Below are 15,423 nucleotides of genomic sequence, written 5' to 3'. Positions count from 1 at the left end.
TAGAAGTTCCCTGGTTGTGAATACTGATGCAGCTCAGCAGCAGAAATTAGTGGAAGCTGGAAAATTGCTTTTCTAAAATCTATTAAAAAATATACAAAGAAACCAGTACTGCTACTTTTTTTGTTGTTCAAAATAAGGATAAGCCTTATTTTTATATCTTCAGGGTGAAGAATGATATAAGCTGTTTACATTGTAATACCTGACAACTGTAAATGTTAGCTGATAAGTACTTTTAAAATCTTATTAAGGTGATCGTGTATTTTTAGGAGTGGGTTGTAATATTTTAGAATTTTTGTAGAAGTAAAACTTCATCTTAATTACATGCACTGTAAGAATAGAGGATTTCATCATATCTTAAAATATCTGGTCTCAATCACTCTTTGAAATTTACACACTTTCCAAGTGCCTGACTTGTGTTTCTGTAACTCAGATGAAAAACACAATTTAAAAATGTCTCAATTCTGTTGTGTAGTTAGTTGAACCTTTTGATTAATCCCCAAACTGAAAATAAATCCCACAGTTATTCTCTAAATAGTACTTTAGATACTAGATTCTTCACACATAGTATCACTTGCAAAATTGAAAGCTACTAAACAGTCTCTCTCTTCAGATTGTGATAGAATTTTGGTTAACATTCTAGATGAAACTTAAGACTTGCAATGCATTCAGAGTAGCTTTATGCCGAAGATGCTTGTATATTTGGTTGATTTCTTCTTCTGAGGTTTAAAATAGTTTTGCTTTTTATTAAAATTTATTTCAGTTAATGTAACTTAAAAATTCCCAAACCTGAAAAAGTTTCATCTTTATGTCAGTAGTTTTAGGATTAATAACATACAAGTGTTTAATGTGGACTTAAACTGATATTCAGTAATTTTACACACCGTTTTAGATACCAAACTTCCTTTATAAAACCAAAGAATAATTTAAAACCCTTCCTGTAACTTACTCTAGAAAATTATTCTCACTTCCTAGCAAAAGCTCTACAAAATCTCACCTCCTCCTGCACTTGGAAATTAAACTAACTTTCTGCTTTTCCAAGTAGGAGATGGAATACTAAGAGCTTTTGACTTTTGTTCCTGTCTCTGTTTAGGTCTGAACACTTTATTGTTGCTTTTTTAACTGTTGTTCTGGATATTCTTAACTGATGCAATGAGCAGACACAGAAGCATATGGTTATCATACCAGAAAAATCAATATATTTTTAGTTCTCAATAGATTTCTGCATGCAACTAAAAATATTATTAAGTAGGTACTGAGTGGAGCAGTTAATTTGGGGATTAGGTTAATTAAACTAAGGTATATATAAAGGACTTCTGTCTTCTTTTCTGTTAAAAGTTGGCTGAAGGACCACAAAACAATAATCACAGAATAGTGAATTTAAATTAAAGGGAATGTAGGTCAGACATATTTAAAATTAAATCACCAAATCCAGACTTGTTCCAAGTAGATGAGTTCTGCCTCCCAAAACTGGCAACTGGACGGGAGAATTCTCCCCATTCAGGGGCTGAAAGCACTCAAAATGAAGGGAGTAAGCTTGATGTGCTTGGGTTTTTCTGGATACACTTTTGGTCTAGACTTTGAAGGAGGTGGTGATGAGAGGGAATGAGTCACTGAAGAGCAAAAAGGAGCCACTGAAGTGACTCTGAAGTCTGGCATGAGCAGAGGGTCGAAGGACTTCACGTCAAGGAGACACTGCCTTCAGTGGCTGGACACATTTTTGCTGTGTGTGGAAAAGCTTAGTATTGTGCTATTTTAGTGTCTACCTTTAATCCTATATATTATTTCAATAACTTTGTTGTAATTACTTTCAATATAATCATCTAATTCCTCGTGTGAAGGAGGAATTTTTGCTGTTTGTATCTTGCAGTATTTTTTAAGAAACACTCACTATGCTACAGCCTCTTTTAAATTTAAATGTTTCTATAGGGTTTCACTTGCTGAAATGTCACATGAAGTTTCATATTAATGCTAGGTTTTAGCCAGCATTTTCTTAATGGTGTGCTGTCTGAATTTCAGATCTTTGGACACATAAGATGAGTCTGTGGAGGGATTTTGGTAATTTAAAAACAAGTTGAAAAGACACTATAAGCAGTTAATATAAAGCACTTTTAAAGGCTTTCTGCAGAGAGAGCATCCTGCCAAACAGGAGAGCAATGATGTCTCTGTAAGAGGATGTGCCCTGCTTTTAAGAGGTGGGGAGGCTTTTCCTACCATGGGGAAAAAGATGGGAGAGCCTGTGATGCCTGACCCTGTTGGGAACATGGATTTCCTGTGTGTGGTTTTACAGCACAAGGAACAGACCCACCCTGTTGCCAGCAGTCCCCATGTGGGTCTGTATTAGTTCACCAACTCCCAGTGGGAAAGACTTTCCAAATAAATAGTGTTGTCTTGCACTTAAGTCTCTGACAACAGTTCAGTTTCCTAATATGTAATTGAAATCTGCAGGAAATAGTAATTTGTCTGATGTTTAATTTTGGAAATGCACAAACTCTGGAAATTAAATAGATAAGTGCTATGATATAAATTTGGAAGTCTTCAGAGCAGCACTAAAACATTAAAAATGCATTTAATGTGGGATATTCAGCTCTTTATATGTTGCTATTGCCAATGGAAGTAGTTGATGTGTTTGTTGTTTTTTTTTGCTAATGATTTTGCAAATTAATTGTGATAAGAATGTGAACATAAATGCTTGTTGTAAATTAAACATGATGTTGAGAATGCATTTTAATCCCATATGTGTAGAAAATTTAAGAAGTGCTGCACAAAGTCCCCCATACACTGCTAAGTGTTTTATATATTATTGTATATAACAGTATTGGTATTTTAGAATTAATTCCTCTTTAATTCATTGCTGTATAAAATTTTAAAAGTGGATTTTGAAAATAGAAATCAAAATTACAGTAAACATTGTCTTAATCTAGCAAGGAAAATGGCTTTTTCTGGGGATTATTTCATTATTTTGTGTTGCACTAACACTTTATTCTGAAGTCACTTGAGGATGATAGTTTTGATTTGAATGTGTAGGTGGATATGTCTGCATCCTACTGGAATATTTCAGTCTGTTATTTTGCTTTTCTGGTTTGTTCTTACTTTTAGCATTTTAAATAGATTTGTCCAAGTTTGTGTTCTTGTAAATGGCCTCCAGGATGTGTGCCATATGTAAGCACAAGACATTTGAAGTGCCAACACTTTTAGCATGATATTTGCAGAAAATAGGGGAACTAATGGTAACCTACTGAATCCTTTTCCTTTGTCTTTTTTTCCCTGCCAGAAATCTTGTTTCAGTAAGTCACTGAAGCTCAGAATGGTTGTTGTTGGTTTGATGCTCCAATGGAAAACTATCTTTATAATAGATTTGAGAGAAGGTGTATTGTGTTGGCAGTTGCTGGTAGTAATTGAAAAGTAGTTTATTAGTGCTTAAAAATCCTCAAACCTACAGGTACCTATTCACTCAAAACTTGACATTACTTTCCCCTGTGCTTTCCTAGCTCTTCCTTTTCTGCCTAACAAAATCTGAGCTAAGTCTGTATTTTGAGGGGGTAAAATCATTCCTAACAGGAACAGGGTGAAGTGAGAAATGTGAGGTGGGTCTGTGTGGGAAGGTGACCGGTAGGAAGGTGGTGTGAAGTTTTGTAGAATCAAAACACTGGGTTCATCTTGGTGGTTTTTTTGCCTACCCTTGTGATGCTTGCTATTACTTTAGTAATTCAAGAACTATAAAGGAAGATTGTGAGTACAGTACCAGATCAGCCAGTACTTGAACAAGGCATATTTTGACTTAGTTATTTGTGGTATACTCATAAACCTAAACGGTGGCCAAAGTGATTTAATAGCCTCATATTTTTCATGCACAAGACTTTTTTAAAAGTATTTAAAACTGAGTATTTTTATGTGGCGTGTTTCAGAATGGTCTTCCTCAAGAAGGAGTTAATGAGGGAGAAACTTGGAACCAAATTAAAGTTAGAAGTTGAATTGGATTTCAGGAAAATAGCTGGAGTGTTGAGTTGTGTTTATTCACAAAGAGAACAAAAGAAATGTCTTTCTCATGGCTCTGTATGAGGCTGTTGCTCGTACAGAACTGAAGTGTCTTGAATCAGAGCATGGAGCTCCCTCCCAAAGTGTGTGCTGACAGTTAAAGGATGCTTAATTATTTATTTGAATTTCTGAAACTCTTCAGTTCAGCTCCATGTGACTGCTTCCTGAACATATTGTGATCCCTGAATGTGACAAGCAGATGCCTCTGATGGTTGAGCAAGCAGTGCTTATGAAAGACTTCTTTCTCATGAAATGGCAGGGACATCCTGCAGGCTGTGCTGCTCTTGTCCTGCGATTTGTAAATCTCCACACAAATAACTGCTGGGAGGCTGCATCAGTGACAGAGGATGGAAACCAAGGCACAAGGCAGTGCTAGGAAATTAGAACAATAAATAAAGACAGAAAGAAGGAATACCCTGTAAGAGGTTTTTGAGTTTTTTTCAAAAACTTCAGTTCAGATGCTGTGATATCGTTCTTTGTGCAGGGTTGTGGCCCTTGCTGTTGGGATTGCCTTTGTGTGTCAGCTATGTATTGGGGCTGCAGCTGTGCAGCCTCTCCCTCTCTTTCTCTCCCTCAGATCAGGGCTGTGTCCTACACCAGAGCACTATCACTCGAAAACCAAATTGGTATTTATAACTCAGCATTTTCTAATCAAAGAGAGAGAATCATGTGGTGAGATAGTCGGTGTTTTACACACGTTATCTTGAACATGAGCTCCTTTTCCTGTGAATCACATGCTGCAGTGGGGGAAATAAAGCTTAGGGGCAAATGTTTAGAATACCTGTATCTTTATTTTTATTCAAGAAGACTGGCTAAGAAGAGCAACCTAAAGTTTCCTACGAAGTGAGAGAAGAATCAGTCTGGGTAACTAAAGTGAAGTGTTCAGGGTGCACCAACGGCACTGTCACAAAAAGTTTAAGCTTTAGGGTCAAAACGTTATTTTCATCTTTCTGTGCTGTGATGGTTATGCAGATAAACATGCTGTGTGATTTTTACCAGCTTCCCACTTTCTCAGAATTACCTATGCTAGTAGATGTAACTCAGTCTATTCCTGTGAAGCAGTTTTTGTTTGTATTGTCCAGTCTGCTGCATTCAAAAAGCTTTAGTAGCTCTTACTCATTCCTTTTGACCAATGAATTTGTAGGAATGGCAATATTTCTCTTTTTGAAGAGTGTTAAAGATTCATTATCATCCTGTTACCATTTTTATATTTTTGTGTATTCATGTTGTGGAATTTGAATTAAGAGAGGTTTCTTCTGTATTTTTCAGGTTCAAGCCATTTTTTCCAATTCAAGTATTGCCATCTGCTGAATATGAAGACCGAGACCTCTGTATACAGGATTTGCTATTGACAGAAGGTCGACTGAAGGTCACGTTAATTGAATGTACAAGGTATATTTTTGTGCTCATTCTTGACTAAGCAAGGACCTGTGTTTGCTCAGTTTGTAGTAATTATAGTTGTAGGCCAGTTCTGATTGTCAAAGTGGAAGCTTTGGTGTTATGACTGCACTTTAAACAAGAAATGTACTTGTCTTGAAGTAAAAATGAACAAATGAAAGTTGCAGTTACTTTCTGAGGCACTTCTGGTTTATGTCGGGGCAAGCCTTTGCCTTTCTGAATTTTGCCTGGTTACAAGCTAATCAGTGCCTCCTCTTACTTGCTTGGTTTGCTTTTCTGCCACACCAAATTATGAGTCTCTTTCCAGGACAATGTAAGTGTTGTAATTATATTACTGTATTATGTAAGCAAAGGGAAATAATTCTTTCACTCAGTCTTACTTAGAGAAATCCAATTCACTTTTATATGGCATTATTTATTGTCTTGGTCTTGAACAAAGTAATGGAAAGAAATACAGTCTGCTTCATTCATGGACTGAAGAGAATATTATTCTCTTCAAAGCTGGAGAAAAGGTGTGTGGGCTCTCGGTTTATTGGGGGTTTTTTGTCAGGCCTCTTGGTTCATGTTAGATCTTATCCAAGTAGTGCTAAGGCTTTGATCTAGTTATGTGCAGTTCTACTCTTTATGAACTTAACTGCTTTGCAGAAAGACTCTTCTTTTTTTAACCTCTTCATTTCATTGCTTGTCATTTTTCATTGCTGTATCAACTCTGCTTTGCACTTTCTTTCTGTAGCACTGTGCAACCATTTGAGCTGTATTTGCTGTACTGATGTGATTTATCAGTGGTCAGGATTTCCTGAAGATAGTCTTCTGCTTCTAAGGGTTCTTTATTTTATATATATTATTATATATTTAAATATATTTTTATGATAAAATTCCTGCTTACTTTGTCTCCCTATCTTTGTGGTGTTTTCTGTGGATGATCCAAGGACGCTAAATAACTTTTAAATCTGCATTCCTTGGCTTCCGGGAGTATTTCCCCTTTGACTGTTCTGAGTAAGGGAACTCTGATCTCTCTTCCTAGCAATTCTCCAATTTCAGCCCAGTGATGCATTTGTTTTTATCCTGTGGACCAGAATGACCACCTTACACTGTATGCAGTTGTTCTTGGTTTGGAAAGTAATCTTTTAAATGTTGTATTTCCTGAATCTGAAGCACTGTGCAGCATCAACTCCTGAGTTTCTTTGCTCAATCTGACAAGAGAACCTTAGATTGCTCAGTCTGACATAATTCTTAGTTCAGTATTTTCAGCTGTCACAGGTGCTTATCAGATGGCTGGGAGAGGATGCAGTTGCTGATTTGTCAGGTCTGACATAATCCAAGTGTTCTATGCAGCTTGGAATTTTTAAACACACACTTGAAAATCATCTCAGCAGACGCTTCTCAGCCGAGATATCTGACTGTTGGACCCACAGTAATTCCTCAGATCTTCCAGTTGTCACATTCTTTTTCTGAACTAAACAGCTACAACTGCTGTCCACAGAGTCCCTCAGTGAGTAAATACTCTTGCTTTGCATCTGAAGAGGTTGATGAGATAGAAAGAGAAACAGAGAATTTGGGTAGTGAAAGAAGAAACATAGAATATTTACAAAAGTAACAGTGATCAGATTTCCCTTTTCTACCAGGCTTCTATGAGCTGGTTGGCTGGGTCAATTCCCAGTGCAGCACTGTGTACTGACATCCAGGGCTTTTGCACTTATATCTGCCATAGGAACCTGAACATTTTTCATTCTTTCATTCTCATTCCAGAATGAAAGATCACTTTAATTTCTCTGTGGTTTTCAGTTTTGCTCAGTGCCCCAGAAGGTTTTATATTTTCTCGGTACGGTAGATTGACTTCTTTACAGAATTTGAAAGTGGAATTCTTCTATCTAGTCAGGTAATAGAGTTCTGCTGCTTCTCCCATCTCAGGATATCAGTGGTGAAACTATAGTGGTGAAATGTTTAGCAAACTTTTTCTATATTGGGAATGGCTTGTTTAATTAAATTATACTCTTCATAAGACCAAAAACTTGAACTTTTCACACTTCTTTTGTAATTGCAGCTTGACCATAGAAATTTTCTGCTGTCATGCTGTTGAAAGAAAAATTAAATTTGCTCATAAGTTAATGAAAGGATAGGAACTTTGGTTAAAAGAAATAATAAGGAAGATGTTTTTTGACATCAAATCTTTTGATTTGAATATGTCTTGCAAATCTGACCTGTACAAAAACCTCAAGTTTTCAAAAAATGCCCTCAAAGAACATAATTGTTGCCAAAATGCTGTTATCACTCATTATCTTAAAACTTTTAAGAAACAGGGAAAAACAAAGCAACATTCTGTTAAATTTTGGGGTTTTTTTGGTTTTTTTTAAAGAAACACTGTGAAGTAACATACCTCATAAACTCTGATTTTATTAGGCAAGAATACACTTCCAAAACTGCCATAAAGTGGGCTCTTTGCAGTCTGTGATATTTGGATATCACTGTAAGCTGTAGTCATATATAATAATTACAGTCTTTATGTGCAGCTGTCTTACTGGATACAGCACCTTTGTTTGCATATTAATGGAAATACTGTTCAAACAAAAATTTACTTACTGTAGCGGAAGCTAAAATTTCACCTTTGTCTTTTTGAAATTGGAAGTTGAGCTCCAAACTCCAGCATGAAGAGCTCTTTAAAATTTAAATGTGTAGTTTGGCTATGTTGTGATGTGTTTGTTCACTTTACACCAGGTTAGCAGGTGCTATTAACCCACTGCAAGGTGAAATCACAATATGGCTCTTTGTTTTGCTTGTGACTTATGTTGCACTTTTGGTTAAAAATTGTTCTATTCCTGTTTTGAGCTATCTCATGTGCTTGTTTTTCTATCCAGTACAGCAAAATAGATCCTGTACTGCTGTTTTAGAGAGGCCTTAAGTACCCCTGAAAAATTCCCTCAGAGTGTGTCTAAGTGAACAGAAGCAAGCTTGAGAGCTGTCACAGTAAGAGAGGTGTTTACCCTTGAGTTGTCTTAATTTTACCAGTTCTGATTATTGGTGAAAGTTGTCTTCAATAGCTTTACTTAATTTTCAAAGTATTTTTACTAAAAATCTCCACATCTGAAAAATGAGGCACTTCTTGATTATAAGTATTTAACCTAGAAACATTATTTAACAATGTCAAGATAAACAGAGAAAATTGACATGTTCTTCTGACAGCTTTTGTCTGTATCATCTAAAGAGTTGTATAAGACACCACAGTCACAGATACTTGAGATGAAAGCTTAGAAACTGTTCTTGTCAAATATATAGAAATGATATATTTCTATATAGAATGTATATAGGAAGTTTAGGGGAGAATTAAAATCTAACAGCTCTTTTGAATGAATAAGGTCTATTTGAAGTTTTTATTTGAAAATATTTATCTGCTTCCAGCTCTGTGAGATAAGCTGTGAATAACTAGATTGCTGTTCTATAGCCTCAAGTTTATAGTCCAGGTGTTATTTTCTTTTATAGTACTAATATGGGTCTGAAAAGCTTTGTAGCCTTCTGGAATAGGGTATCATGCATGAAGAACCACTCTTTGTTATAAGTGCTACAAAAATCATAGATAAGAGGATCCCAGTTTAGTGAAATACAAATACAAGAGGTAGTAAACTGACTTAATCTACAGTAGCTCTCTCTTAAACCAACAAGAGCTTCACATGGTGTTGTTTAGGACTAAAGTGGAAGATTCTGGTGACTATTGTTGCTCTTCTTAAAATAAAAGGGAAAAATCCCAATTGAACACTTTATTTAAAAACAAACCAATCAACCCCCACCCCCAAAAAAAGAAAGGAAAGCACTGTAGAAAAAAAAGGTGACTCAAAAAACCCTGTAGCTAAAAATTCTGTTATATTTTATATTTTTGGAGTTCTTCCACTAGAGGGTAGCAGTGTCTTTCCTTTGGTGTAAGTCTGTGCAGTCTGTACTCTCTGGACTTCTACGTATACATATTGGTAATAAAAGTGTATACACTTATTTTATTTAAGAAGAATAGAGACTTTAATGTGATACCTGGGATATATGTAATGATATTACAGTTCTTACCATAGGCTTTTCTATTTCAGGTTACTGATGTTTGGATCCTATGAAAGAGAAACAAATGTTCATTGCACAATGGAGCTGAGCAGTAACGTTTGGGAAGAAAAATCAAGAAGTTCTATTAAAACGGTAAAAAAAAAAAGGGTGTCATCTTTGCATATTGCAGTTTGTCTTATACTCTTGATACATTGTCTAGAAAGTGTTTCTTTAGGCAGTGAAATGAGTGATATATCAGAAAAAACCAAACCCAAAACACAGCAGACCAGTTATTTGATTTTTAGTCAAGTTACCATGTATGGATCACATCACGTTCAGTTCTCACAACTGTGCTTGAAACTGTACCTGGTTTGAATATACTGTCCAGCTGCATTAAAACAAACAATGGAAAATATACATTTTTATAGCCCTGTTATATTTGGGTGGGGCAGTGTTTAGAAAGCAGTGAGATTCACCTGTCTTTGCCGGGCCAGCATTGTAAGGTAGTGTTGTACTAATTATTGCACTTGATAACGAGAGTTTAGCAGCATACAGCGTGCTGATTGCCTGCCTTTTTCCTGTGTGTGAGGGTGAGAATGACCTTTTTCTATTTCTTCAGAGAAGAGCTGGGATGTATGAAAGAGCCTTTTAGTTTTACATTAGAGGGATATTGTGTTAGTAATCAAACTGAATTGGGCTTGTGCTGAGCAGTAAGTAGTGTGCTTATTGAAGAAACCCCCCCCAAAGCTTTAGAAAGACTTCATGTTAACAGTTGGTTTCATGTAAAGAAATCACTGGAACAAAAATCCCTGTCATGTGTTTTACCCTCTACTGAGTGCCACTAACTTAAGCCTGTGCCTTTGTTACATCTGACTGGAGTTGTGTTTGGAGACCAGCATCGTTTTCCACATCTTGGAGTAGCAAGAATCCAGAATTTCAACATCTCGCTCAGTTTTCCACTATTAAATTCCACTTTGCATTGGGTCTAAAATCCTTGTAACAAATTCTGTGTTATTTGTTTTCAGCTTACTGTATATTATGTTTTGCCAAAAAGGGTGTATGGCTGAGCAGCAGCTGCGTATGAAAACATGCACAGATCTGCAGGGTTGATGCTCTGGCAGTGAAGGTGGCAATGCATTGATTTACCAGTACACACTTCTAGACAAATGAGCGTGTGATTATTTATAGAAGTTGAGTAGCAGTGTTAGAACACATTCTTTTACACTCTAAAAAGGGAAGAGGAAAGGAAAAATGCTCTGCAGACACTGTGGCACTGATGTGTTTGTGACAGCAGATGGCAGTAGGAGTAAACGAGTGAGGGTGGAAGGGCTTTTTTTAAAACTATGGAAAAGTATTCAGGGAGAGACTCTCAAAAACTCATGTGTCAATATCTAAAGTTAAATGGAAGGTTTTTAAATGAAGTGGCAATTTTAAAACATGTCCTAAGGTTTTGGAAATGTGGCCTACAATGTACAGAGGGTTTTTTGTGCCTTTGTGGTGCAGTCCTTCATTAAGCATGTTCAAACACTGCTGGAGAGCAGAGGCTCCTTAGCTTGGGGTGCTGCATCTCGAGCTCAGCTGGCGCTGGAGAATTCACTGTGCCCAACCACCTTGAGCTTGAGGCCTCTGGAATGGTGGCCTGGTTTAAAGTCTCAATATCAGACAATATTGAAAATTAGAAGCTTGCAGAACTACTTTTTGGTTCTCAATTTATATTCAGCAGATGTAGTGAAATCATGGAAATCTCTTTCCCTTAGGAAATCCGGTTAAATTTGCAAATTACAAAATGTTAGGACATCTCACTGAGTGGTAAGATTTTCAAAGGTCCTCAAGGAAACAGGAAGTGTTGCTTACACATTTAGCACTAGAACTTAGTTTGTTCTTTTCAGAAATATTAACTGTGTGATTAGTTAAATAGTAAGTTATAAGGAAATAATAATGTTATTTTTCCAAACAAAAAGTTTACTTGTATCCTTAGTTGTGATAATTAGCCCTAATGCAATATTAACCATAAGGCAGCTCATGGCAATACTTAATACCTTTCTAATATTAAATCCTTATTTTAATGCTCATATGTTCAGTACTTACTCAAGGTGAAGTTAGAATGAACAACAACTTCAGAAACTACGAAGAAGAAATAGCAGACAAAGTTGAAGTGAAAAGTTGAAAGATACATTCTGGTTAAACAAGGTCTAATTTGTACAAGCCTCACAAAGGCATGACAGTACATCCCCTGATTCAGACTGTGTTCTACAATGTTGCTGAGGACAATTCTTAGAACTTTCTGTACTTCCTGACATTTTCATTCTTCTTATTGCATTAGTAGTAGTGATAAAAGATTAGACAGGTTTAATACTTTGTAATGAATTTTGGCAAGACTTTAATCTGATCCCAGAATTTATAGAACATCAGTAGATGTCACAATTGATTTTGAAAAAAGATGCTGTGTTATTGAATATATCTGGAGCATTATTGAAGTGTCTGTTACAATACAAAGGTGTCTCAGGTTTATGTTGGTCAAATCTGAAACATGAGTAAGACTTCAGAGAGTGATTTGGCACGTTCCCATGTGAAACACATAAACATCCTTAAATACTTTAATTACTAGTACTTGCTGCTGGAATTAACGTTAATCAGTGCACTGCTATGTAAAAATGATGTATGGCTAGGATACAGTAATTAGCATTAGCAGCATTGGATTACCTCACAGGTGTTCTATGTGAGATATCTCTAAATAATGAGATTCATGCCTGTAGATGTGAAGTGGAGGCTGTATCATGAATGTGGATGGTTATATCCACTGCAGTGCCAGTCAGCAGTACCAGGTTGATTTCTACAAACAAAAAGAACAGTTGTATTTCCCGTGGAGCACATCTGTTCAGAGTGAGCCCTGGGCCCTCTCTACCCTTGGTGAGGCTCTTGCTGTGACTTTACCAGTGCCAGCACTTCCTGTGTAGTGTTGGGGAAGAATAGCATGATTTTTCAGCAAAAATCAAAGTTTCATTATGTATAAAAGGAAAATATAGTCTGCTTTCTTTAGAACTGGCAGGAGAATGGACATGGAGATGAACTTTTGGAGTAGCAGAGACCTGAGGTAGCTTTGTAAGTACCTTGTGCATTGACTGCAGTGCCTCAACTGCTCTGGAGGTGCTGGTGCTTTTCTCTGGATCCACCTCTGTAGAGGAGAATGACTCAAAAGTGCAGTTATATTGAAGTGAGAATCTTTTTTCTTAAGAAGTGCTCTGCAAATCTTTGTAGTCATGCTTCTTTTATCTACATACTGATTTTTCTGATAAAGATTAAGTAATTTTCTAGAAATAGTGTAGAAACTATTGCAAAGGGGTTGGTATCTTCTGCTAGTCTTATACCCAGAAAACTGTATGTAAACTGTGAATGGTTTGTGCTTTTTCCTGGTTGTAAGAATATGAAGTAACGAGGAGGGATTCTCAACTGCACATCAAAAATGTACCTGTTCTAAGTTTTTTCTTAAAGTCTTTTTTATAGAAATTCAGGAGCACAAGAGAACCATTATTGATCATTAAATAAGTAAACCCAGGAAAAATGTAAGGGAACATCTTTAAACTCTAGTGTCAACTATGTTGTCTGAAGTGATACTGTAAGAATAACCACAGGTTCATATTTCTCCACAGTTTCTTATTTCTACAGGCAGTAAGTATTGGGGCTTTCTGCTTGTTGATGGGGTTTCTCCATTACAATTTTTTGAAATCCCTCCTGTAAATATTAACTTTAGCAATACTGGAACTGCATTTCATATTCTGCAGAGTAAAAATTTCCATCTAAAATGCCACATCTGATGGCCCATAGGATTCACTCTTGTAGCAGTTGTCTCAGAAGCACAGAAATATCTACTGAAGTGATCTAATAATACAATGAATTAAGGAATTAAGATAAGCATCCCAGTGCTTTTTTATGAATACTGCTTGATGTTTTTTCCAGTTCATTCTGAACATTGTGGTCAGCACTGGACTAACTCAAGGGGAGGACCTATAGAAACATCTTTCAATCCTGCACTCTAAAAAAAAAGAGCAATATTTCTCAGCTTTTCATAAAACTTAATTTCCTTTATCAGGGATTAAGGGAAACTTCAAGGTATTCCAGTACCATAACATATGAATCTAAAATGAAAAATAATGTAAATCAAATCCAGCACCTTCTGAAATGAGTTGCCTGAAGGTACTAAACTATAATGTCAAAATTTAAAGCAACTGTGAAATGTTAATTTGTGAATACATGGAGCTAAATGCCTCACAGTTGGCATTTCACTGTGCTTATTTAACAGCCTGCCATTTCAACATTTAATCCTATCAAAAGAAAGAAGGAGGATTAAAGCAAGAAAAGCTTTTTGAAAATGTCACTTTTTATGAAAATTCATGATCTTGTAAAACTTGGTAATATTTGTAAATACAATGGGGAATAGTTCTGAGATTTGTGCCTTACATAATATTCTGTAATCTGTCTTTCAAATAAACTTGAAGGCCATCGGGATTTTTTTCAGTCTCATCCTAAACATTGAAGCTTTTTGACTTGAGGCTTCAGAAAGCTTTGCTGTGATTTAATGAACAACCTTCTGTGGAAATGCACTGTAGTTCTTTACTGCTTAGAGACTACTGTTGAATAGGAACATTAAAAACCCCCCACCAAAACCCCATTAACAGAGGGGTTTATTTCAGTGTATATTCAGATAGTTCTTTAGAACCCAATGCCATTATTCCAGTCATAGCCTGACCTGGTACTTCTTAGCTGCTCATCAGAAGCTGTCCTGTGCTGGAGCCTGGACATGAACACTCACTGGGGCAGGCAGAAAGTGGAACTTGCCACGCTCTGGCATTTGGCAGCAGACAGTACTAAATGTAACATGTGCATCCAAGTCTGGGCTTCCCTTCCCTGCACCTTTTCCTCCCAATGACCAAGTCTGACATTGTGATTTTCTCTGTACAGACATTGACTGCTCGGAACAAATCTGACACACTGAATCTCAAATTTAAAATATTAGATGAAAAGATTAATGGATAAATTAATTTATAATAACTTGAGTGAGAAGAAGCTGTGTTCTTGCACTTCCTCACCCCCAGCTCTTATTAGGAGAGCTGCCATCAAGGCTAATTCATGGCCTTTGGATTTAGGAGGAGTTCTGCTACCAGATACTTGTCTTGTATAGTGAAATAAGTTTGATTTGAAGCCACCTAATTCCAATTGAAATCTGATTTTGTAGCCAAGTTGTATTGCAGATGCCATTGGTGATACTGTCTGTCCAGCTGAGGTCTTCCAAGTTGATACTTTGCAAGGTATTGACATCTGAAAATATGGCAGTGACCTCCTGATTCATCACAGAGTCATGAAAAAGGCTCCAGCCTTTTAGTTGGTTGTGTTGGGTGAATTGTCCTTAGTAAGACTTTTCTGTATGACTGTTGTAGGACAAAAGTTATGTGAAACTTCAGGCTTGCTCAGGGGTTAGTTGTGTTCTTTTAGTACTTTTTACAGAGCTGATATGAAAAGAATACTCTTTTTTGCTGTTTCTATGCATATAGTAGTCAACCTATAGTACAAATTCTGAGTTACCTTTCAGCTGACTATTTTATGCATCATCCTGGTAGTGGCCAGTTTGACTGTCAGTTGTAAGCTTATCTTTTCATACTTTTTAATGTACTGGTTCTTATTTAAAGATATGTAACTATTAAGCAAACAGTAAATTATACCTTTTCCTTAGAAATGCTTGTAAAAGTGCTGACTGTTTCAGAGTGTCACCAGATGTGATGCTGGTGGCTTTTTTTTCCCTATTCTTGTTGCCTGTTCTGCAACATGTCCAAATACTGAATCCAGTTAAGAGTTTTAAGTGGGTTTTACAGCAGCTGTCTTGCTCATTTGTGAAGAAATTGATTTACAGTGATAGCTGATCTTGCTAAATAAATAGATGGCTGATGCATGGAAGCTAACTTTGTTTGTATAAAC

General features: G+C 36.4%; 1 protein-coding gene across 1 annotated transcript in view; it reads left to right on the top strand.

The window, feature by feature from the left end:
* PDZD8 (PDZ domain containing 8) overlaps positions 1-15,423 on the top strand; it is a 52,309-nt gene that overhangs the window by 11,765 nt on the left and 25,121 nt on the right. Inside the window, exons 2-3 of the mRNA XM_015633321.2 lie at positions 5,305-5,427; positions 9,504-9,606. Of these exons, the coding sequence (XP_015488807.1) occupies positions 5,305-5,427; positions 9,504-9,606 (226 nt within the window). The remainder of the gene's footprint in view (positions 1-5,304; positions 5,428-9,503; positions 9,607-15,423) is intronic.

The sequence above is a fragment of the Parus major genome, chromosome 6 (assembly GCF_001522545.3).
Source record: "Parus major isolate Abel chromosome 6, Parus_major1.1, whole genome shotgun sequence".
Taxonomy (NCBI): domain Eukaryota; kingdom Metazoa; phylum Chordata; class Aves; order Passeriformes; family Paridae; genus Parus; species Parus major.
This window is presented reverse-complemented; position numbering and strand designations above follow the sequence as displayed.